At 38.8% G+C, this 23,115-nt stretch overlaps 1 protein-coding gene across 1 annotated transcript; it reads left to right on the top strand.

Annotated features, from left to right (window-relative positions):
• The first annotated feature begins 3,726 nt into the window (after positions 1-3,726).
• OMA1 (OMA1 zinc metallopeptidase) lies at positions 3,727-22,671 on the top strand. Its single transcript, XM_042873662.1, is given in 11 exon segments — positions 3,727-3,781; positions 4,578-4,640; positions 4,643-4,879; positions 5,458-5,857; positions 6,288-6,516; positions 7,594-7,767; positions 7,852-7,959; positions 9,545-9,673; positions 13,386-13,460; positions 14,995-15,144; positions 22,275-22,671. Coding segments are annotated over 11 exon segments (1,791 nt in total). The 3' UTR covers positions 22,446-22,671.
• Positions 22,672-23,115: the final 444 nt, after the last annotated feature.

Genomic DNA, 23,115 nt, shown 5'->3' with positions numbered 1-23,115 from the left:
GCCTCCTCAACTCTGCTCCCTCTGCCGCCCTGGTGAAAACCATGCCTGCTTCCATATGCAAGTATGTACTCAAAGGGTTGGCACATCATCCCTGCATTAGTTTGCAAATTATTGGTGTGTTTGCATTCTCGTAGGTTCCCATACCTGTATTTAAAGATGCACATTGCTATTATTTTTTTTTTCTCCTGGAGCAGGCAAGCCCTAGGGAAAGCTTGTGGCAGCAGATCCTACGCTTCAGCCAGCCTGAAGCCTGACCTAGCTCTTATCAGTGCTAACGCAGTCCAAACCCGCTGCTGTTCTGGACGACAAAGAGAATCTCTGCTCGTCTCATCTTTCCCCAATTAGGACTGATCTCTGTAGGGCTCTTTGCACTGGGACTACAGCAAGATGAGGTTAACTCCTATGCCATACCCATCCCTTCTTGTTTGGATAATAAAACATTAGCGTGTCTGTGATGGTGAACACTTCATGACAACAGGACACAGGATCCCCCCAGTAGTCCTTAAAATGTCCCTAAAAGTGTCAGGGAGTCACTTAGAAATAAGAGCTGACACATTGAAATCACTTTTTCAGAGAAAAAAAAAGTAACAAATAGACCTTTCTTTCATTTCTCTTAGCTGGAATGATTACTGCTATTAAACAGACTGTCCTCCTTGTGCAAGTATTCAGGTATAATTACCCTTTCCAAACCATCTCCATTGATTAGTTGGAGGGTTTAAGTACAGCATCTGTCTTCTTTATGCTAAAATACATCTTGAGTTATTGCAATTACTTTCAGAGCAGGAAAAAACAACTTTTAGCATTTATATAACTATTCACAGCAGCTCCCAACAGAATTCTTTGTACTGGTTTTTATCTGGTGAAGATTTCACACACTTCAGGCAGCCTGACAATATTCACATCTCATTTTCATGCCCATCCCTTCTGCCTGAGGGATAACACTCTTACAGTCCTACTCCAGCACAAATCAAGTGCCACAGAAACAATTAGGGATATTTCATATTATCTAAGTGAAATAATGAGAATATATTTAATTTTCCACTGAGATTTTTACATATGGGCACAACAATACTGGTTTTGCTTGAAATAAATGGATTCATAAGGCCGGAGAACAGAAATCTCTGCGTTTCTGCTAGCCTGATTTTATCCAAAAAAACAAAGTGGAACAACTACAAAGTAATGGAGGTGGCACTGCTGCAGTCACTGCACTGCACAGTGCAGAAATGCTCAGCTCAGTTTCCCCAGTCTTAGCACACATCTGTCGAATTCTCTTTTTTTCCTGTCCTCATGTGCTCTTTTCTGCTGTTAGAGATACACCACCTTTACAACTGTCTCAATTCTGCCGAAGGACTTAAGTGAAATCTCCAGTACCAAAAGTTAATGAGTGCTCCATTTCTAAGTCTCTCTAAATAAATTTCCTGCTTTAGAGATCTAGTAGAAAAATTCTGTGGTGTTTGCTATTTGAACTGGGATATTTTGTACACAGTTGCTTTAAAAATAATTTCCAAATTAATTGCAAGAATTAAAATATATATATATTGATAGATTCTCAGAATTTCTGCCAGTTTTGCAACTGCTAAGCGTTCAATTCACACTTTAAAGTGCAGTGATTGTCAGATACACCCAGCTACCAGCAACAGGGAATGCTGGAGATCATTTGCATTATAAAGACATCTTAAACGGCTCAAAAATCAGGAGCTCTTCAAAAGTATTGGATCCGGATGTTTACATTTGGTTCCTTAACTCTAAATATCTCGTCTGTATTTAGGCTACTCTGAAAAACTACTGAGTGCACTTTGCCCTGGACTGACCAGAAGCCTGGGTCAGCAAGGCACTCATTGTGTGACTCAGTGCAAGTCTGATGACAGCACTGCACGATTCCCAAGATGCTAGGACTCAAGAAATGACACCAGCAAGCTGGGAAATCCAAACCAATTCACTGGTAGCAGGAGATCCAATAATCATTCGTGGCTCTTACAGAGTCTTTTATTAAAATACAACATTGCAAGCAAATGAGATCACTCTGCCTCTTCACGGATGCTTTGGAAGGGACTATACTGAATTTTACAACAACTTCTATAGTCCTGCAGTAGTTTTCCATTCCGTTGAGTAACTTCATCTTCTAGATTGTAATTTTACTTTTTTTAAACTATACTGTAATACATAAACAGCAGAAATAATGATTACTTATTAACAAATAGATACATATCTACTAGCATCCACGTTCAGGTATGTCAGTGGGACAAGGACAGGTTAGCTAATATGATATGTACACAACACAGAGCACTCAGTGGATTGAGACTGGATCTGGTGAACAACATTTGGAAGAACTTCAATAATAATGACACGTTAACTATTCTTTGAAGTTCACATGAACTCCTTGGATTTCTGCTGGTCAAACAGACATAAGTAGCATTAAATCCAATTTATGACTTGCAGAAGGCTGATAGACTTTATTGTTTCTGACAAGATTTTAGCCTGCCACTGATGAGCAGATGTGAATTACTTTGAAACTTGAATGACAAAACCATCACTCATGATTGTTGGGTTTTTTTTCTGCCTAGATTTAAATAAAAGATAAACATTTTGCCATACATTGGTTTTTTTTTCACTTAAAAATGAATACTTTACATTTTAAGTGACAACTTTTTAATTGTCAGGATTAAAATTGGTACTAGGAAGGTGTCATTATAAAAAGGCTTCCACTTGAATATACAGAAAAATCATTAATGTTTATAGTTACCTTGTTTTTAATTACTTCTATTGGATTTCATATTTGGCAACTGCATCCAACTTTGAGGTCAGCCCTCTTCCAAACAGAATATAGGACCAAATTACCTCCAAGAGATCCCTTCCAGCCTGTATTACTCTATGATTACATAACCCAGAATAAAAGATTTGTAAGAAATCGATTTGAGTTGCAATGATCTTTGTAACACCCATCCTCTCACTAAAAAAAAAACAAGCTCCAGCTCTATGAGACAAAGACTCAAAAATACCAAAGACACGGCAGTACTGCCAACTGCTTGAGTGAAAGGTTTTAAACATGAACAACATTTCATTCAGTTTAGTGTGACTACTTACAGTAATACACAGAGATTGGATACATCTACACAGGCCTTCTGGTCATCTTCAGAAATGCAAATTACAGACCTTTTTTGAAGAAGAGATGAGGCTAGCAACAAAATCTCAGCACAGAAGTTTCTTCAGAAAAGAAAAAAGTTACATACATGTATAGTTGCTAAAATTCAAGAGAAGCCATGGTGAAAATCACTAGATCTATTTTATTATTTATTATCTCCAAATTGGCAATTTGGAGAAAAACACCACTTCATCACCAATTGCTCAACCGCCTTCCAGATTTTCAGAGATGCAGTTCATGTCAGTATCTGATAGAAAGATCCTATAATTATCTGTGTTGTATTTGCTGCTTGTCTGCTTTGAAATCTTAATTGTAAGTGATAAAACTTGTGGAGAAGTGCAGAACACAATTCTTTATGCACTCAAAACACTTTATGCTCCATCTTTATGCACTCAAAACTCAAAAACACACAAAAAAATCCAGTGATTTTAATGGGAATGAGGAATGAGGTGAGGTTTAATAGGTGAGGCAGGAATGCAGAAATAGCTCTAATAGCCTCTAAGCAGACAGGTAAATAATGAATCCAGATGAACAAATAATAGCAAAAACAAAACAAAACAAACGTTCAGCTGGTTTAATATAAAATGGAGTCTCTGAGGTGGAAGAATGAGATTTTCTCCACAGACCAAACAGGAGAAAGTACTCATGCTTGGCTTAGGAAGGGAGAATTCTGCATGAAGAAAACATGGAAAAAAAGATGATCAGAGGGCTGGAGCATCTCTCCTATGAGGAAAGGTTGAGGGAACTGGGATTGTTTAGCTTGGAGAAGGCTCCAGGGAGACCTCATTGTGATCTTCCCATACTTGAAGGTAGCACATGAACAGGAAGGGGAATGGCTGTTTACAAGGGTGGATAGTGATAGGACAAGGGGGAACGGTTTTAAACTGAGACAGGGAGGTTTAGGTTGGATATTAGGAGGAAGTTTTTCACACAGAGGGTGGTGAGGCACTGGAACAGGTTGCCTAAGGAGGCTGTGGATGCCCCATCCCTGGAGGCACCCAAGGCCAGGCTGGATGTGGCTCTGGGCAGCCTGGTCTGCTGGTTGGTGACCTGCACACAGCAGGGGGTTGGAACTGAAGCGCATTGTGCTCCTTTTCAACCCAGGCCATTCTGTGATTCCCTGAAAACAGGAAAAACGGACAACAATTAAGTCTAAGAAATAAGGACGCCGAGCATCAGCAACGACGAGAGCGTGTATTTCTTGCCATCTAGGACACACACAGGCCTTGGGTTATGCTAAGTGCTTTTCTCCCGCTGCAGCTCCTCTGCTTTCACGTGTGGAGCCACCTCTGCGGCTGCCGAAGGCGAGATCCGCGCTCCTTCACCTCCCCAGAGTGAGGAAATGCTCTGAAGCACGCAGAGCCCCAGGGCCCGTATTAAGCGCCTGTGACCTACTCTTAGCACACACACGTTCCTCACCCTTTCATTTGTAAAGAACGCGTTCTTCACGTCCTTTGCCCAACGCACGACACATCGTTATCAGTTAGATTTGATGCCCCGCCGCCGAGCTGGGAGGGACAACCCCGGAGCTCTGTGACGCACCGACGGCCCACACAAAATGGCGGCGCCCACTCTCAGCGTCCCGCCCAGCGCCCGCCCCGCCGGTCGGGGGAGGGGTGGAGCGGCGGCACCGCGTCGGACCCGTCTCATCTCATCCTGTCTCCCGGTGCCCGCCCTCAGCCGCGGCCCAGCATCGGCCCGACTCCCCCCCCCCCCCCTCCTCCGCCTGCTGGCGAGGTGAGTAGGGGCGGCGGCTGAGGAGGTGTATCCCGGAGCAGGTGCCAAAGTCGTCTCGCCGTGATGGCGGACAGAGCTGATCCGGGCGCCTTACAGACGCACGTCCTCACGTCACCCTCCTCATGTCTGCCAGTATCACGATAGGGCTGGCAGCTCGGGGGGCGCGGGGCTTCTCTCTGAGGGGAGCCCACGGGTGGGAACGGCCGCCGCGCGCGGGGCGGGAGGTCCGCTGGGCTGGGGCTCCTCAGGGAGCGCGGGATTCCTTCACAACCCGCCTGCCCTCGGTGTCGTTACGGAGCGAGGGAAAACACCCGACGCTGTTTTGCTGTCGGTGATAAGATGAGGCACGAGTTTTGGTTTTGCAGCTGGCAGCAGCGTCCTGCCCTTGGCCTGGAACAGGATGCAGTTCTAAGTGTGTGTGGGCAAAGAGATACGTAGTAATCTGTTCAGGTGAAATACGGGATCTGTTCAGATGAAGTCACGTTTCCCAGTTCGCTGTTGGGGCGTTTCCTGTTTCTTAATACTTGTTTCCCCCCCCCCCCCCCCTTTTTTTCTTTTCCCCTCCTCCTTTGTTTCAGGCGAGCCAATCAAAGAGGTTATGAACGTCACCCGTGGTTTCAAGCTTCTCAGAAGGAACTGTCTTTTCTTTCGTTTGGCTTTGATCCCAACGAAAAACTGCAACAGGGCCTGTCTTGGTAAAGGACAGAGATGTGTTTCAAACGTCCCAAATACAGAAGTATGGAAGAGTGCTCATCATGTTTCCAGAAGGTTTTGCTCCCAGTCTCCTCGGTTGCTGGAGGAGAAGATCACATCCCTCCAAATCAGTTCTGTAGGGCCAATCCCAAATCATTTTTCTGCTGGGAGCGCTCAGCTCATCAGGTCTTTTCACACATCGCCATCATTGCGGGCTGCACCGTTTCCTCTTTTCTGGATAATCATTAAACCTGTTCAGAAGCTGTTTGCTATCCTTGTTGGCAGGTAAAACATGATCTTGCTTTCTCTCTCTCAGAGTAAGGCCCTGTTGTGCCAAGGCATGCGGGTGTGTTGAATCTCTTTATAAAGAATGGGAGGTGTATTTATTTATAGGGTTTTAATGGTGGTAGATTTGCAAAGCTTTGACGGACTGAAGCCCAGGGCTAAGAGTTTGTTTAATAAGGAATTGTTTCTTATGTATCTCTTTCCCTTTTACTCCTCACCTACACATGGCAGAGGGAGATGGACCAGACATTAAGAGGCATCTCCTTCTCTTTCTCTGAGAAGGAGGAAAGGGAGACAGGTAGGGGCCAAGTGCAACAAAACCTCCTTAAACTCATAGCAGCTGAGAATGTAGGAGGGATCAGAGCAGCAGCAGACTCTTAACAACCCTCTTTTAGCTATGTCCTAAGTTGCCAGTGTTTGTGTCTTACAGGAGCATAAGAAAATGGTGGAAGGGACTTCCTCCTAATAAACGGGAGCTCTTTAAAGAAAGTGTGAGGACAAATAAATGGAAGATACTCCTGGGTGTCAGTAGCTTAGGAGTTTTATTTGTCGTGTTTTATTTTACTCACTTGGAAGAGACACCCATCACTGGCCGTGCCAGACTGTTGGTGTTCGGAAAGGAGCATTTGAGACAGCTGTCACAGATGGAATATTCTATGGTAAGATTCTGAAGAAAAAATCAGAATACTCAAAGTGCTAATGCTTTATTTATATATTTGTTTGTTTGTTTAAATGGTGAGATGGACAAACACACCCAGCAGTATTTAATTTGTAGGTAAAGGCTGTAACTGTGTTCTCTGGCACACTTCTTGACAATCAGATTTTCTTATATCCCTTAATAAGAGTGAAAATTACATGGTATTTTCCTGCACTTTGTGCTCAGCAGCCCTTAGAGCACATCCAAGAGTAATCTTATACTCTTATCCACTTTTAAGAGTTTTCCCATTAGCAAATCATTCAGGCATCATTTGCCTCCAAAATGATGGCTAAGAGCACATAATAGGTGGGTAGCAAACATTTCTAACAGTGTTATTGTAATATGCTGAATGCAGAAATCCAGTAAAGAGGAGGAAAAACATAGCTAATAAGCACGTGCTCAAATCTATCCTGTGTTCTAATTTGATCATTCCTTGGTATTTCTTTAAGGTCCTTTCTTCTATGAGTTGTTACTCCACCACTAAGAATTTGTTCAATTCTTTTTTTTTTTAATCAGCTCATTTTTCTTTAATTATTTTCTTTTACTTTGCCCATTGTTCTAATTTCTGAGACTTTGAGTTCTGTAACTTGCTATCCTAATGTCAGTGAAACCTGGTAATCCAGTCATGTACAAATGTCGTTCTATTCCTGTTTCATGGAGAATGTGAGACAACAGAATTAGTACAAGGATATATTCTGTTATCTTTTGTAAGTTTGTCTAACTTACAAGTTATGACAAAAATATAGAGGAATTATAAATTCTAATGGGAATTCAGGAAGATACAGAAGTCTGCTTAATTTTGATGCCAAGCGTAGCTGCATGTATGAGGAAACACCAGATATAGCAACAAGGCATAGTATCTTATTTTTAGTGTGTGGGTCTGAAAGCATGATCAGTAATATGTTAGCTTGGCTTGTCTGAAAGAAAAATGTATAAAGATTAGCTATAACGAAATTGTATGTAGCCACTAAACTAATTTACCAAGTAGTCGCTTACTGTGTGTTTGTTCCACCTGGCAATCAATCAATTCTTGTTTCAGTGGATGGACAAGTACGAGAGCAAAATGTTGCCTGAGACAGATGCACGCTATCAGGTTGTGAAGAGAGTTGTTGGACATTTGTCTGAGAGCAATAAGGACATCCCGCAGGTCTCAGCACTCACCTGGGCTATCCATGTGGTAGATGAACCAGAAGTAAATGCTTTTGTGCTTCCAGTGAGTTGAACCTAAATACAAAAACTATTAGCGATATTGAAACAGCATTTTACTGACATGCCTTCTTAATTTCCTTATTCACAGAATGGGGAAGTGTTTGTTTTCACTGGATTACTAAATGCAGTTTCTGATATCCATCAGCTGTCTTTCATTCTGGGACATGAAATAGCTCATGCTGTGCTGGAACATGCAGTAAGTAAGAATTTCTTAAGAAATTCTTAAATGTAGAATTCTTTCATTATATTAACTAAGATATTTCCTATCACTGCCAAGCAAAATTTTGCTATGGCTTTCTAGTTAATGAGAAATTGAGTTTGAAAGGAGAGTAGTCTGATACAGTCTATTCTTGTTACTCACCTAGTATTTAGCTGCCAGCTGCCTATCAGTGTGGCTTGTTTGGGTTTGTTTGCTTGTTTTGTAGCTGTATGGATGGATTATGGCTCACTATCAGGAGTCGTTTAGAACTTGGTCTGTAGATGTCTCTTCTATGGGGAGAGATAACGAGGCATCAGCAACTCAGTTTGTTGCTCCTGGACTTGTTCATATCCACAAAAGTGGATGTACTTTCAGAAATTTTTTGTACACACATGGTACTTTTTTTGTTGTAGCACAAACCTACAGGATGCAAAACTCAAGAATGTCTGGAGCTTGGTTTAGAGAGAATTAATTTCACAACCTTAATTATACTGTATTCTTCATGTGTTGAAATGAATCGTTCTTTGCCCTTTAAGCATTAAAGAATGAAAGTAATCATTTTGTTGTGTTCTGTAGATACAATTATGAAGAAAGAGCATGGTATAGAATTATGGTTCATGCTGTTCTGGATTGGGGTGATTTGGTAAAAGGTGCTGTTTTGCCTCCAAAATGATTTCTGTCTCTAAATGTAGTTTTTAAAAAATTGCATCCATTATTGCATTATTGCATCTCAGTTTGAGAACATAACGAGAACCTTTTTATCATACTTGCCCTGATAAAGTTGCAAAAGTAATCTCTAAGTCAGTAAATATGTTTTGAAAATCAGTGGAAATCCAGGAGAACTTCTTTACTGCAGATCGTATCATTTGGGGTGATCAAGAATGTTTACATCACAGTTGTTTGGGTTTGGTTGAGCTGTTAGACTTGTTCAGCCTATTAGAAATAGCTTACCTTGCAATTTGTGTCACTGACCTGATGGAAAGAATGGCACAACCTGTCTTGTCAGTGCCCAGATCAATTTTCTGCGTGTCAAATGAAGAGCTGAAAAATGGCAGAATTTCAGGAAAAATGGCAGAACTTCAGTTTTATTCTTCACCTTCTGAAGTTGGGAAACACAGCGGAAAATAGTTTTAAACAATGTATTAAATAGAGTTGCTTATTGTCCCCTGTCTAAATGCTGCCTGTCTCATCTCAAGTTAATGTAAACAGCAGTCTTTTGGGTCTTTTTGTAGATTTTCCCTCCCAACCACTTCATGGCCTTTTTACTAAAGGTGGCCTGCACACCACCGTCACTGTATTTCAGGCTTTGTGCCTTTCAGACAGGGAGACATCCAACACACACACACATATATATATATGTATGTATATCCAGCAGGAACAAATATGTAGTTAGTGTGGATTCTAGACTGGAAGTACCTTGCATCCAACTGTTCTGTTGGGTGGGGGTCGCTGTTGTTTATTTTCTTTAGGTTTTTTTTCTTTGTGAGCATAGGATTTTCTATTTGCCCCGTTCGTGTTGCCTGCGTAGAAGAAAACACAGCAAGGAATGAAAACTGGACCTTTTTTTTTTTTTTTCTTTCAGATAGAGAAAGCCAGTCTGGTTCACTTTGTGGATTTCCTATCACTCATCTTTCTCACTATGATTTGGGCCATCTGTCCTCACGATATATTGGCGGTTGTTGGCCAGCGGATCCAGAGCAAGTTGCAGGAGGTAAGAATGGCTGTGGAATACTTCACACAGCTTAATTGAATACATCTGTTTCTGACATTCATTGCAAATGTGTTGAAATATTTCTTGCTATCCGTCACGGGAGAGCGCTGACAGTTTTGGGGGGTTAGTATTTCTAAAGAGTACAAATGGGGAAAAAAGCAAGAGGAAAAAGACTATAAACAAAAATAAACATGTCTTTGGGTGTTTTTGGAGGAAATATGTTTTTATAAATAAGCTTCTGCTATAGTTGGTACATATTTCTCATTTGTCACTTTGAGAAACTGTAGATCTCCCGAAATAATGATTGGATTTAGTTGGATGGGCTTTTAGCACTTGCTTGCCAATTAAGTTAAATGAGGGTCTTTTTGAAATGTGTCTCATGTTTTATAGATGCTGAAGTTTTTATTTGAGTTGTTGCTAATTTGTTTCTAAACAAACTGAAATATATGGAAAGAGTATCTTTAAATTCATTGCTAATGGTTTTCAAGATAAGGAAGTTGAGAGTCTAAATGTTCTCGGAAAGTAGAAACTATGCTATAATAAAACATAGTGAAATAAACTTTTCAGACAGCTTATTTCCAGTAGTGTAAAATTCAGGGGTTTTGGTGCTGTTTTTTTTCCTGCTGCCTAATTTTCTGTCTTCTTCTGGATAGTTACTCATAATTTTTTTTTTTTTTCTTTATAATAAAACCCTTTTTAATAATTTCCTTAAAGGAAATTTTGCTTATTTCATAAAACTTGAGTCTGGAATGCAATGAAAGTGCTCTTTGGCTTTGACTTCTCTTGATGATTTTCCTATTTCACCCAGCTCTTCAAAAACTTAAGTGTAACCAATCTGTTTGGTAGTTCTTATGCTAATGGGTAGATATGTGGTTATGAACATAAATTACATCTGAAGAGCTCAGGTATTTGTACAAGTGGCTAAGAAAGTAATATACTGATGATTGCTAGTCATCATTTTGAACAGCTGGATTTGGAAAAAGCCAAGTGTGAACCAATCCTCAGACTGCTCATAATAGCAAGATTTAATTTCCTGTCGGGGTTGGGATTGCACTGGATTTCACTTCTTTTCATTGGGTTGCCTCGCATTGTGTTCGATTGCATTTCACTTCATCGCGTTGCGTTCCATCGTATCGCGTTTCCATTTGGATTGGGTTGTATTGCATTGGAGCTTTACTCTTGGGTTACTGCAACTGATATTTTGTTATTGTAGATTAGGGTTGTTGCCGAGGTAATTTGGGTTGAAGCTCACAGTTCTACCGTTCTAGATCTGCTGCGTGCAGGACACAGTCCTGTAGTGTCCTGGTTTAAAGCATCAGTCAGAAATACCTTAAAATAAAATAGAATTAAATGTATCCACATGTAATCCTGAATAAAGAAGTGGGTAATACTGGCCACGCTCTATCCCACACACAAAATATGCTGAATGGGAATTCTTGTTTGCTGCTCACCCATGAGTGCCATGTCTGCTTTATTTTTTCCTTGTCACAAATAGGTTTTTGCCGTGCTTTGGTTCTGCAGCACTTTGAATTTATTAATGGTTTTGTTATAAATCACACTGGTAGGTCATGTGATTTTTAACAGCACCTAACCATCACTTAATAATCAAATCAGCACTTCATCATCACTTAGTCATTGGTGAATCTAATGTGATGATTCAGTGAAATTTGCTGCAATCAGAACAGCGCTTCAGATAAGTATTTGAGAATGGCAAATTTCACAGAAGACTTATTACAGAGAATAGGAGTTTCCTCAACTAGCTGTGTGCCTTAAAGACTTTTCCATTTAGGTGAACTACTCACCCCTTCCTTATGCCTGTGTGTGCAGCCAGGGATTTCTGAATCTTGAGGAGCCTGGCCTTTAGTGAATCACTCTTCTCTTCCATCAGCACATGTGGCAGACGATCTTTGATTTCCAGATACAGTTAGGCAGTGCCAGATCAGCCCTGCTCACTGCGCTTGTAATAGAGATGGGAACACAATGCTGGCTAATACTGAAATCGTAGAATGGCCTCATCAGGTGTCATCCATGCTCCCATGGACTGTAGTGTAGGTGACTCCTGCCATGCAGGTAATCCCTTAACCAAGAATTGCACTAGCACTGGATTTATTTTTCAGAATATAACCATATTTTTGTGCACATTTATAAGGATGCAGATAAAGAATAATATCCTGCTGCTTAAATGTAAGCACAAATAAATCTAAGGGGTAAGAGTTAAAATCATGATCTTATGATCATCTTCATGCTGTCTAAAGTCTCTGTCTAGGTTACACATGCATTCAGACCACCAATTTCCTAGTTCTACAACTTCCAACTTTAAATTCTCCTGAAGCTCCTGGAGAAGAAAAATCACAAGTGGTTGTAATTGAAGAAGTAGAAAACTGCCCTGCTTGTGCAGATCTGTTTTGGTTGGTGATTTGGATAGTCATCTTGCCTTTTACCAGTCTCTGTTTCAACCTGGGGAATTAATAACAATTAAAAAATAAAATAGTTATTTAGCTAATTGGGAAATAGCCCTTGAGGATTACATGACACGCTAACTAGGGACATCTTTGCCTCTGTAGACTTTCAGGGCAGTGAAAGTGTATATTACACTTTAAACAATACCTACAGAAGATTTTAGAAATACATTTATAACTGCAGTGTTCAAGGTCTGTAAGAAAAGGAGTTACTGGTATCTTTATTGCACCACTGCTTTGGTGCCCTTCATATCTACCTGGGTTTTTTTTTCTTTCCTTTTTTTCCTGGAACTTGGAAGGAGGATCTGCTTCTTTGGCTAAATAAAGATGCAACCTTTTCTTCTTTGATTCCTTGCACATCCTTACTCTGCTCTTTGCTTTTTTCCTAGTTGATGCATAGATCAGAATGCTTTGGCTTTTGCTTACCTCTGCAGGAGAAGGCTGCTTTTCGAGCCCTGATTTGCCTTTGCTATAACCTGATAAACTAGGACAGGGTAACCCAGATCTACACAAGCCAGAAGATGTTGGGTCATATGAATTAATAACAACGTGTCCAAGCTACCACTGTCTTTTTGTGCCTATTAATAATTGTCATAACCACAAAAAAAGGAGAGTAGCTGGTGATGTCTTTTTTTTCAAATCAAGCTTCTCAAGGGCAATTTGCAACTTCTGTTGAGAGGTAACTGTGGCAAAGGAGTGATTTCTGCATGAAAATGTTTGATGGCATTCATACAGTGGGCTTTTACCATGTAATGTACATAATAATAACCCATAATTCAAAAAGCCTCTGGATTTTTTTTATTTACTGTAGCTACATCTACGATTTTAAGGTCAATAAAGGTGAAGTGAGAAAATTCCATTTTGTGCATAATCAGTTTTTGTCCTGACTCTGAATCTTTAATGCAACCCTGATCAGGAATATATTTCTGCTTGTAGTATCTTAAAGCAACACATTTAAAGTTGATGTTCACCCTTTGGCCACAGCAACATACAGTGACACTGGCTGATGAGGAGAACCATGAATGATGTATAATCTGAGTTAATTTCAACTGAAAATAGGAACGTTGAATTAGATAGATAGATAGATAGAATGTAATTAAAGATTTTATTAGGAAAAATCAATACTGCTCGCATGCAATGCAAACATTATAGATAACACACTTGTTATGAGAAGGTTAGAAAAATAGCTATAACATTTCAGCTTCAATACGTTCAAAAACATGACACATAGCTCCAATGTGCTTTTTTTGCAGTTTATTTTTGATAGACCGTACAGCAGAGCGTTGGAGGCTGAAGCTGATAAAGTGGGACTTCAGTTTGCAGCAAAGGTAACTATAACTGTTGGTTTGATTGCCAACTGAACACTTTTCATTTCCATTATAACCAGAGGGAGCTTTGCGCTTCATACAGAGGTAAACTGCATGGTTGTTTGTTCTCCAGTTGGCACAGTATACAGAGAAAGCCAAACAGTGAGTCTACATACGTAGACCATATTAAATTGTTTATTGAAGTAGAGACTGTCCTTTGACTTCTCCTTGACTTTCCCTTTCACTTAGCATACATCTTTTGCAAGAGCTTCTGAGGAATGCTTTGCTGTGTTTTTATGCAAGTAAAAATATTCTGATCTGTAAAATCTATTTTCATAGCAATACAGGAAAATTTCAGATGTTGAAATGCCCGTGGTTGCTCTTGATTAATGAAGTATATCAATACTTTTCAGGTATTTAAAGTTTTAATCCAAATACAGCCTAAAATAAGGCAAATTTGTGAAGAAATGACTCTGTCTTCTTTCACAATTCATTTTCCAGTCACTTTTTTCATCTCCGTGAGTTGTAATTCTAAATGAAACAAAACACTCAGTTCTAGCAAAGTGCAGCATAGCTGTTGTGTTAGATATCTATGAGAGCAGCACCACCTAGTGTTAATATTTGATAAGGTTAATTTCCCTTTCTTATTAGTTATTCATGTTTCTTCACGGCAGAATTTTAAAAATGATCTTTGATTCTGGGACTGAAACTTCATTTGGAGTTGGAAGGGGAACGAATAGCATCCATGAGAACAAAATTGCTGTGTGGGTAACTTGCTGCTTTCTAATAGCAGTGATGCTGTAGGACTGTAGCACAAAGAAACAAGCAAAGTGCTTTCACAGCATTTCTCTACTTTTGCAACTACATTTGTTGTAATAATTGATAAGAAATAAAATTCAGAGGACAAAGCACCACTCATTTTTATTTTTGAGTGTGGGAGGAGTAATTTTCTTACCCTGTAAGTGGTCATCTTGTTCTCTTAAAGAAATGGAAACTGTTGCAAGAAATCTCCTTCTTTGTTCCACTCTACTTAAAGTCAAGTATGAAGGAGTTTGTTGGTGATACACAAATGCTGTTTGTGTAGCATTCCCATAGGTCCATGCCTGTCATAGTTAAATATGGAGGGGGATGGGAGAGTTCTTGTTGCCCAGAATTGCTACTTTTCCTGTTATGAATTACACCCTTAAAAGATATTAAATCACCCTTTGTAAAGGTAATTTAATCGCATACAGAACAGCCTTTGCAGCTTGTTTTCAGGGAGATTTACACAAGAAGTGATAATAATTCATGTTTTAGACTCTGTCTTCGTGTGTGTTTTCTGAACTCTGTGGAAATGGATAACTTGTGCTGTATTGAGTCTAGAAAACATAGTGTGGAATAAACAGCTGATTCAGGTTTGTTGAGTATTTCAGAACAGTCTTTTGCCTGAGATAAGCTTTTCTAAATAGTCACTGAGCTTTGGAGTTCATGATGTCTCTTAAGATTCAATATCCATTAGAACGTGTGTTGCATTACCTTAAAAACAGTGGTGCAGACATTTTTGTTCTCCTTTCAGGCTTGTGTTGATGTAAGAGCAAGCAGTGTATTTTGGCAACGAATGGAATTAGTAGAAACCATTAAAGGGGAGCCCAGGTTGCCAGAATGGCTCTCCACACACCCTTCTCATGAGAATAGAGCTGAGCACTTGGACCGCCTTATTCCAGAGGTGAGCAGAGCTGAAGGAAGTGGGTCTTTCCCTCTGAGGAAAGAATTAGCTTGGTATTAATTGACATGCTATTTTTTCTTAGTATCAGAGTTATCTCTCTCTTTATCCATAATGCAATTTTCTATCATAAAAATCTTTCTTGATAATTGTATTAAATGAATAAAAATGAGGGTAATACAGGTAAAAGGCAATTCAGCCTAGTGACTTTTTTTCCTGATTTCTAATCAAATTGTAGTAATTATGGTTTTTAATTGCTTTTATAATATAGACAAGGTAATGACACAGGTCGCATTAATTCTTCCTTTTAAGCAAATTTGGAAGGCAGATTTTAAGCTGGTTTCCTAAACTGTCTCATCTAACCATTACATCGGTAGCTAGCCCAAGGCTATCAGATAGAGAACACTCCATTCTATGCTTTCTCTCCCACTGATGTGGAACTGGATACCTTGCATAACAGTGCCTCAAAAAAATATTAGATCCCCAGTAGAAGATTTCTCAGTGGATCTTGTTATGATAGCTCTTGTATAATTTTCAGCCAGATCTTTTTTTTTTTTTATTCCACCCCTCACATCTCATCTCTATTTGTACCATCACACTGGGGAGCAAACTTTACCCCACTCTAAGGAACATAGAGCTAGTTCACACAATTGCCTGCCAGTCTGTTCTGTTATTTGTTTCACATTTCATCCCAAAGGATGCCAAGTATATGGCTGCTTAGAGATGTCCTTAATTTGGTGTGTTACTCACTGGTAGCTTAAACAAAAATTCTGCTATAACCAAGTGCTAGTTTTATATGTGAGGACTGTTCCAAGTTTAGTGATCTTAGCTTGTTTACTGTTTCCATATTTTTTACACCAGTAAAATAACATGGATTTTTTTGCCCAGTCTGTTTTTTTGTTCTTTGGTTTTGTTAGTGTGCATTTGTACACTTTACAACAGCATTGTTTTTCAACAGTCTCAATGCTAACTGGAAATTCCCCTTATAACCAAGCAACTTCTTTCTTCCTCTTTTTTTTTTTGTTCTCCCATTCCCAGCCACTTCATGTCTTTCTTAACTCCAAGCTGCAGAAACAGCTGAAGATTTATTGGTAGAGAGAGCACTAAAATGCTGAGGTGTTTACTGATTTCAAAGGGGAAGAGATTTTCTTGAACCTTTTGATGAGAATGAATGCAGTAAATAATCTAAATGATGGCATAAATCAAAACAGAGATAAAGTGTAGGATGTTGGAGAATGGCCAGACTGAGTATTTCAAATTAACATACACAAATTCTGTGCTTTACAAAAATAGGTTGTGAAGTATTTTTTGTGAATTCTGTACCACTTAAGAGCAGCTGAATGGAAAATGATCTGCATTTTTATGGAGCCTTCACTTTGGTTAGATGGAACATAGGAGGTTTGAGAGGCTTCATTTTTATACAATTATTGACTGGCTTCTAGAGTGGTGATGAAATAAATTCTTTTCTACACAAAGATTGAGTGAAGAAGTTATAGAAATGAACAACAGTATAGTCCTGGCAGTTGAGTTATTATTTGTCTTACCCTTGTAGTTCAGCAGGGGCAGCAACTTCTTGTCTGTTTATTACTGCTCTTCCTTGCAAAAGCAGTGGAGGCTAGGAAGTCTTCCACAGGGTAGTTGAGAAGGTGATGTTTTCATTTGCTTTTTACCTTGTGTGTTTTTTGGAGTAGGATAATAAAGGGAGGGAAGAAGGCTTCCTGTTTTTAACAGAAGTTGACTGGATGTGAGGCTGATAGTGCAAAAGTGGAATCAAAATGAAAGAAGGTGTGTAGAAGTGTTGTTGGAGCCTTCTTGTCTGAACTAGTGACTCCTTGTTTCTTTGAAAGCTGCCTTCCTGAAGCTGGATTTCAGGCATTTAAAAGGAATTCCAGGGTTTTATTGTTGAGTGCTTTTTGTGTACCATACATTGATAGCCAGTAGGTGCTCAGAGCCCAGGAGGAGAAGCTGGATATCTGAATGGACCTCTTCAATCTCTTTATGGAGAAACTACTTCTTGGACTCAACATCAGATCCATCATAAAATTTGAATCCTAAAATAGAAAAAAGATTATCAATAAACCAATCTGTTAGTTTTACATTTGTATTTGGTTTTAATATTCCTTCAGTTGAAACTGCCTTTCCTCTGAAGATGTGAATGAAGTAGAGCAGCTTTTTGTTAAGGATACTGATATTGTGATTTGTGCACTGATGGCTTTGAGACTGAGATGTTTTTTTTGGACAATGTTGTATGTATTCTTAGACAAGCTACCAGAGCTGAGGGAAACAGAGTCAAGTTTTTGATCTTATCAGACCATGCAGTTGTTTCTCTGCAGATTTGAAGCTCACAATAAACTACAATTATATGAGATGAAAATTTTTTCTTCAGGTAATGAAATGGCTTGTCTCAGTGAGGCAACTTAACAGTTCTCAGGAAATGTAAATTAAAGCAGCAGTATCACAAGGATTCTCTTTTCACATAATTAAAAGGCAGGGAGCAATCAAATAGGTTTTAAAGATCTTGCATCTGGATTTCTGAACAAGTTGCAAGCTGCAGCCAAACAGAGGAATTTGTAAATAGAGAACTATAAACAGCTGCAAAGTGGCTGGAAAGGAAATAAAGAAAATGAAAAAGATTATCAGGGTTGTAAGGGATTTCCCTCTCAGTTAGGGAGCAATTTTGGTTGTACATTAGGAGGAAAAAATATACCAGCCAAATGAGAACCCTCTTAAAAAGGAAACTGGAATCTCATGGAATTCCTACATGGAAAGTGGTGAAATACTCAGAGAAGAGTTATTTTCTTTTTAAATAATAAAATCCATAATTCTGTAGTAGAGGGAGGGATGCTTATCATTGTCCTAGAGAGAAAAATCATGAAATCATAGAGCCAGAGAGCAACTAAACAATCTTGTGGTTCATCATTGAACCTTTTATTTTGATGTTCTCTGACTCACTGCCCTTTTCTGCTCTACTATCCAAATAGTACGCTGTACATCAGCTGAAAACTCAGCTATACTGAATAAAGCAGAAGTTGATCTACTAAGCCTTGTCTGTGATACAAAAATGCATCTTGACATTTGCTTGTTTGGCATCGTGTTATTGGTTCACATTCCATTTTTGATTCATTTAAGCTCCTCTTTCCAACATGTTTTCTTGGAAATACCCCACTGAGATCATTTCAACAGTCTTAGTAAGTTGGGACGCATCATTTCTACTGCTTCTCTTCTGTTTGCTAGGGCAACTAACTTGCCAAAAAAAAAGTAAATTAATTTACTTTGGCAAGGGTTGTTGTTATCAAATCCATGTTGACTGTTTATTATTTATTCCTATTGTGTAGTTACTTACTTGGTTGCCCATTCTGGTGTCTTATGGAGTACTGAAGACGTATCGATTGTATTTTCTTGTCAGGATGGCATATTTACCCTTTGCTAATGATGTGCTGAATACCTCAGGTAGTTCTAATACTAGAGTGTATTAAGTCCAATCAACTTAAAAAAAAACCTGAAGGAAAACAGAAAATGAAAAGTGCTGCGTTTCTGTTTTCTCCATAAATCTGTTAAATATTTTGTCACAATTTTTCTTTTCTGTGCCAGAAGAAGCAATGAAAGATTTGCAGTATTAGCATTATGAACCTGTTGCTTTTTTCTCCATCAAGTAACAAATCTATCCGTTCTTTTAATATCTTTTTAATGCTGCTTTATTTGTAGGACCTGGTATGTTTTCTATGCCTGCTAATTGTAACTCATTTTGCAACTCTGTTTTTCTGACTTATTTATTTTCCACGTGCATGTGGTATTCTTTAGCTTTTGTCAGAATTGCAAAATCAGAACAGAATTCAGCCCCGCTGAAGTAATCCCCAGTAAGAGAAAGAGATTTTAAGCTTTAGTCTGGCTTGTGGACAAGAGAGTGATGTGAGTTTGGTGCTGAGATTGCTGATGGACTGTGAGAGGTAGGATGAAGTCCAAAAGTGTTCAAAAGATGGAGGTGCAGTTAGCCTGGTTACCTGTGACAGTGGTATAGGACTAGTGCTAAGAGCTAAAAATTCTTTCTCTTCTCCTGCAGTACATTGCAGGAGGTTACTTCAGTTGTATTGATACGACAAACAGAATCACCTTTACTACTTACAGGCAGCAATTTTGATATTTTGATATTTCTGAGGCAGCAAGCATGCAAGTGATCTTTATTCTGAACACCAGTGTATCTTTCTTAACTGAGAAGAATAGAATTACAGTGCTTTTAATTCTCAGGTGCATCTGTGTATTCTCTACCTTGTTTCAGTTCTTTCTGTGTTGTTCAGAACGCTTGTCAGTATGCAGTCCACAAAACATTTTCTTGTTATAACCGACATGCATATGCTTCATTAAGAAAGCTTTTATTTCTCCACTTGCCCAAACTGACAGAAAGCAGTTTATTTGGGGATGTGAAACGTAGTTGATAATGTTGGGCTGTTTTGTCTTTCAGAAAAAACGTGCTACAAGCTCCTCAGCCAGGTATTGGTACATCAGTGATGCTATATTGTTACTGGCACAAAACAAAATAGCCATCAGAGCCAGGGAAAGAAGGCCTAAATAAGGTTGAATGTTTCATGCATATACATAAGAGGATTGCTTTCATTAGAATGTGTCCTCATAAGTGTGATTAACAGTAAGATGATGTGTCAGCAGAACTTTTCCTTCTCATAACTGTAGCCTTTTAATGGCGTTTGGGTTGATGGTGGTGTGATGGCTGCCTTCTTTCCCATTTGACAGCCGTGTGTATAGCAAGAAAACAGACTTCCACAGACTAGAAGTGTTAACTCTGAAGTATTGTTTTGGGCCTTTGCTGCTGTTACTTCAGTGTTTTAGCTAAGTGAAACCATGGAATTAAGCCAGGCACTATGTAGTGACAACAGCAAAAAAACCCTAGAGGTTTACAATTGCTAAATTAGTTTAAAAGAAGATTATGTTGCCCTTTTCCAGGATGCAGCCTAAATCTTTATATTTCCATTTGCCTTGAATAATGCTGTCTGACATTAATGCAGTCTTGCAGCAGCTTATGTTCTGGAAGAGAACAAGAGAAAACTCTTGGTTTGTCAAAAACATCAGTTTAGAAATTAATTGGTCAGTGAGGCAGAAGAGTGCTTAGCAATAGAGTTATACTTGGTGCCCACATGGACAATCACCCTCTAGAAAAACAAATACTGAAAGCTTTATTTGTGGTTTTTATATTCCTCTTGTTAAATTCCTCTTATTTGCATGCCTAATCCAGATTTATGCATTCAGTAATTTACACTTCAGCAAGGCACATTCCTGGGATGCATCTTTTTCCCAAGGCAGTTTTTGCCTTTATATTCTTTGTTTCTAGCCGTTTAAATCAAACTCTTATTAGTTCACTGTACTAAAGTTAGGGAGAAATAAGTTTTGGTATCTCTTCATACAAAGAAATTTAAGAGCTCTGCTCCTCAATTTAATAATCTGCTGTAGTAGGCTATTCCCAGTGTTTCCTGTGAAAGAGTACCAAATAGGTTCATAATGATGCACAAATACTTAGACACAGGTGGTATCTCAACTGAACCTGGTGTATATAAAGCAGATTCCAATTTTCCATTTTTTTTCCAGTGTATCATTCCAACTCCTATGTAAACTCTTAGTTTCTTCTTCCTCTTCAATCCTTTTAGGATGGCACACTTTCTGATAACTGTCCACAGAAGTGTCAGGAGACACCTGGCTATGGCTCAGGGCAGATATTGCCATTATTTTTCAAGAACTGTATGGTCATGAAAAGGTGTAGAATGAAATACATTTGAACTTTTTCCATGAAAGGATTAAAAATAAAGTTGGATGTTACTCTGTCAACAGGTTATGCTGTTGACTGAGGCTAGGATACAGTTAACCTTGTATAAAAACTACTGTCCCACAGGTGATTGAATGATGGTAAATAGCAGACTAATTATTGACTTGGTGTTTTCTTTGAAAGTCTTGAAGAGCAGTTCTTTGCTGAAATGCAGATCGTTCTGACGTTCTACATGTAATGGTATTATATGTAATGTACAGAACTTGGTTAGTTGATATGGCTGTTGTGGGAGAATCCATGGATTCTGAAATGTTTATGTACAACCAATTGGAAAGTACTGCATTGAAGTGGTTTGTTTGGTCATCTTTAAAACAAGCTGCCTGTTGGAATGGACTTGCTAAAGCAAGTTTCACTTCATTAGAATGAGCACCAAATGAAGCATCTTTTATAACAGCTATTTTATACTGTTTTATACCAATTCTGCACAATTCCTCTGAGAGATGATTCATCCATTGATTGTCATTACCTTTCTCATATCGCCTCTAAGGCAAAATGATCTGTGGGCCAGAACACAGAGCTGGAGGGAATGTGGCTGCACTAATGGATTTTGATTCTCTGGGAAATCCTTTAAATCCTTTGTGCCTTTACTTTCTAATCTGTAAAATGGAAGCTGTATCACTTTCATTATTTAGCAAGCAGGAGTAATTAGAGTTTGGTCTCAAAGTACTTCTTTTAATCCAGATAAATTTGGACATTCCAGAGACATCCTTTTCTGAGAACACATGCCAGAAGTATTCAAATGCTTCTTGAAGACAAGATCATTTTTTGTAACTGGACCTTTACTACACTGATCAGCCATCTTGGATCTCTATGTCAAACATCTATCCGTTATATTATTGGAGACTTTTCCCTGCTTTTTTTCCAGTCAGATACCTATATATGTCTTTCCTTCAATAATGAAACACATCTAATGAAGTTTGCAGTCATTTCAATTTACATATGAACGCAAATTAGAAAGTAAGAATTACTGATGTGCACAGATATCACACAGAGTACTCTGAGAACTTAGTGCTTATTTACATTGTATGTGTTAGGACATTTATTCCTCTGGAGACTGAGAAAACATTTTTCATTCTTGATTCTTTTTCCCCCCCCACATTGTTCTACAGTAATAAAAGGTACATTTCTTCCCAGGAAATCTTGGTTTCTGCTGAAAAATAGCAATTCTGACTCTATTTTATACTTGCTAAGCTTTATATGAAAACGCAGACTTTGCTGGAAAGCTGAATTGCTGACTGAAACCTTTTTTTTGTTTGTTTATCTTACTTAAATGAGCTTGATTTGTGTTCCTATGTATCCACAGGCTCTTAAAATAAGAGAGCGCTGCAATTGCCCATCTCTTTCTGGACCTGACCCTCGCCTCGTTTTCAGACTTAACAGGCAGCATCTCCTGGAGTCATATAAAGCTCAAGAATCACAAAATTCTACAAATCAAGATCTCTCAAAAACAAAAGAGGATTTTTCCCACACTTAAAGGAAACAAAAACAAAAAACAGAGGACATGCCAGTAACTTTTGCAGTTAAACCTACGAACTAATTACAATCGTTTTTCCATTTTGTGAAACTTGTGGTTCCTGAAGGTCTATCTTTTAGGGCACATTTGTCTTTGAACCATAAAGATGATCTAACTGCTCATATTCTGTGTTTCTTTTATGTGATCTCTTGCTCAAAGCAATAAAGGAGCCATGCCCACACAAGAAGCATCGGTTGGAGCAGAAAGTTTCTTATTCATCAAGGGTTACTAAAATAAATCACTTCTCAGGGGAAAGATAATCTCATACAATCCAGTTGCACAGTATAATTTTCAGCTTTATCAGACTCACCTTGATCAGAGGACAGATGAGCCAGAAGTGTCCCTAAAGCAGAGGAAAATGTGCAATTTTCATCACTTAAGTTGTCTGGTTTATCTTGCTTTAATTTGCATTAGATCTGTTCAGCTTCGTTTGAGAAATAATGATGAGAGCTTACTGCCTGTTCCACATATAGAATGTTTAAAAATGTTAAGCTGAGATGCAGTAATAGCCTATGGGCTAAGATACACCTCCACTTTAATTAGGTGGATTTACTGCTGGGATTTTGTTTCTTTCTAAGGCGTTTTAGGATATGGATTAATTCAACATTTTTCTTCAAAGCAAACCTGAAAG

Source organism: Lagopus leucura, unplaced genomic scaffold, assembly GCF_019238085.1.
Source record: "Lagopus leucura isolate 7727_CA_CO unplaced genomic scaffold, USGS_WTPT01 Super-Scaffold_100009, whole genome shotgun sequence".
NCBI classification, from domain to species: domain Eukaryota; kingdom Metazoa; phylum Chordata; class Aves; order Galliformes; family Phasianidae; genus Lagopus; species Lagopus leucura.
Note: the sequence above shows the minus strand (reverse complement) of the source record. Positions and strands in the feature narration are given on the sequence as shown.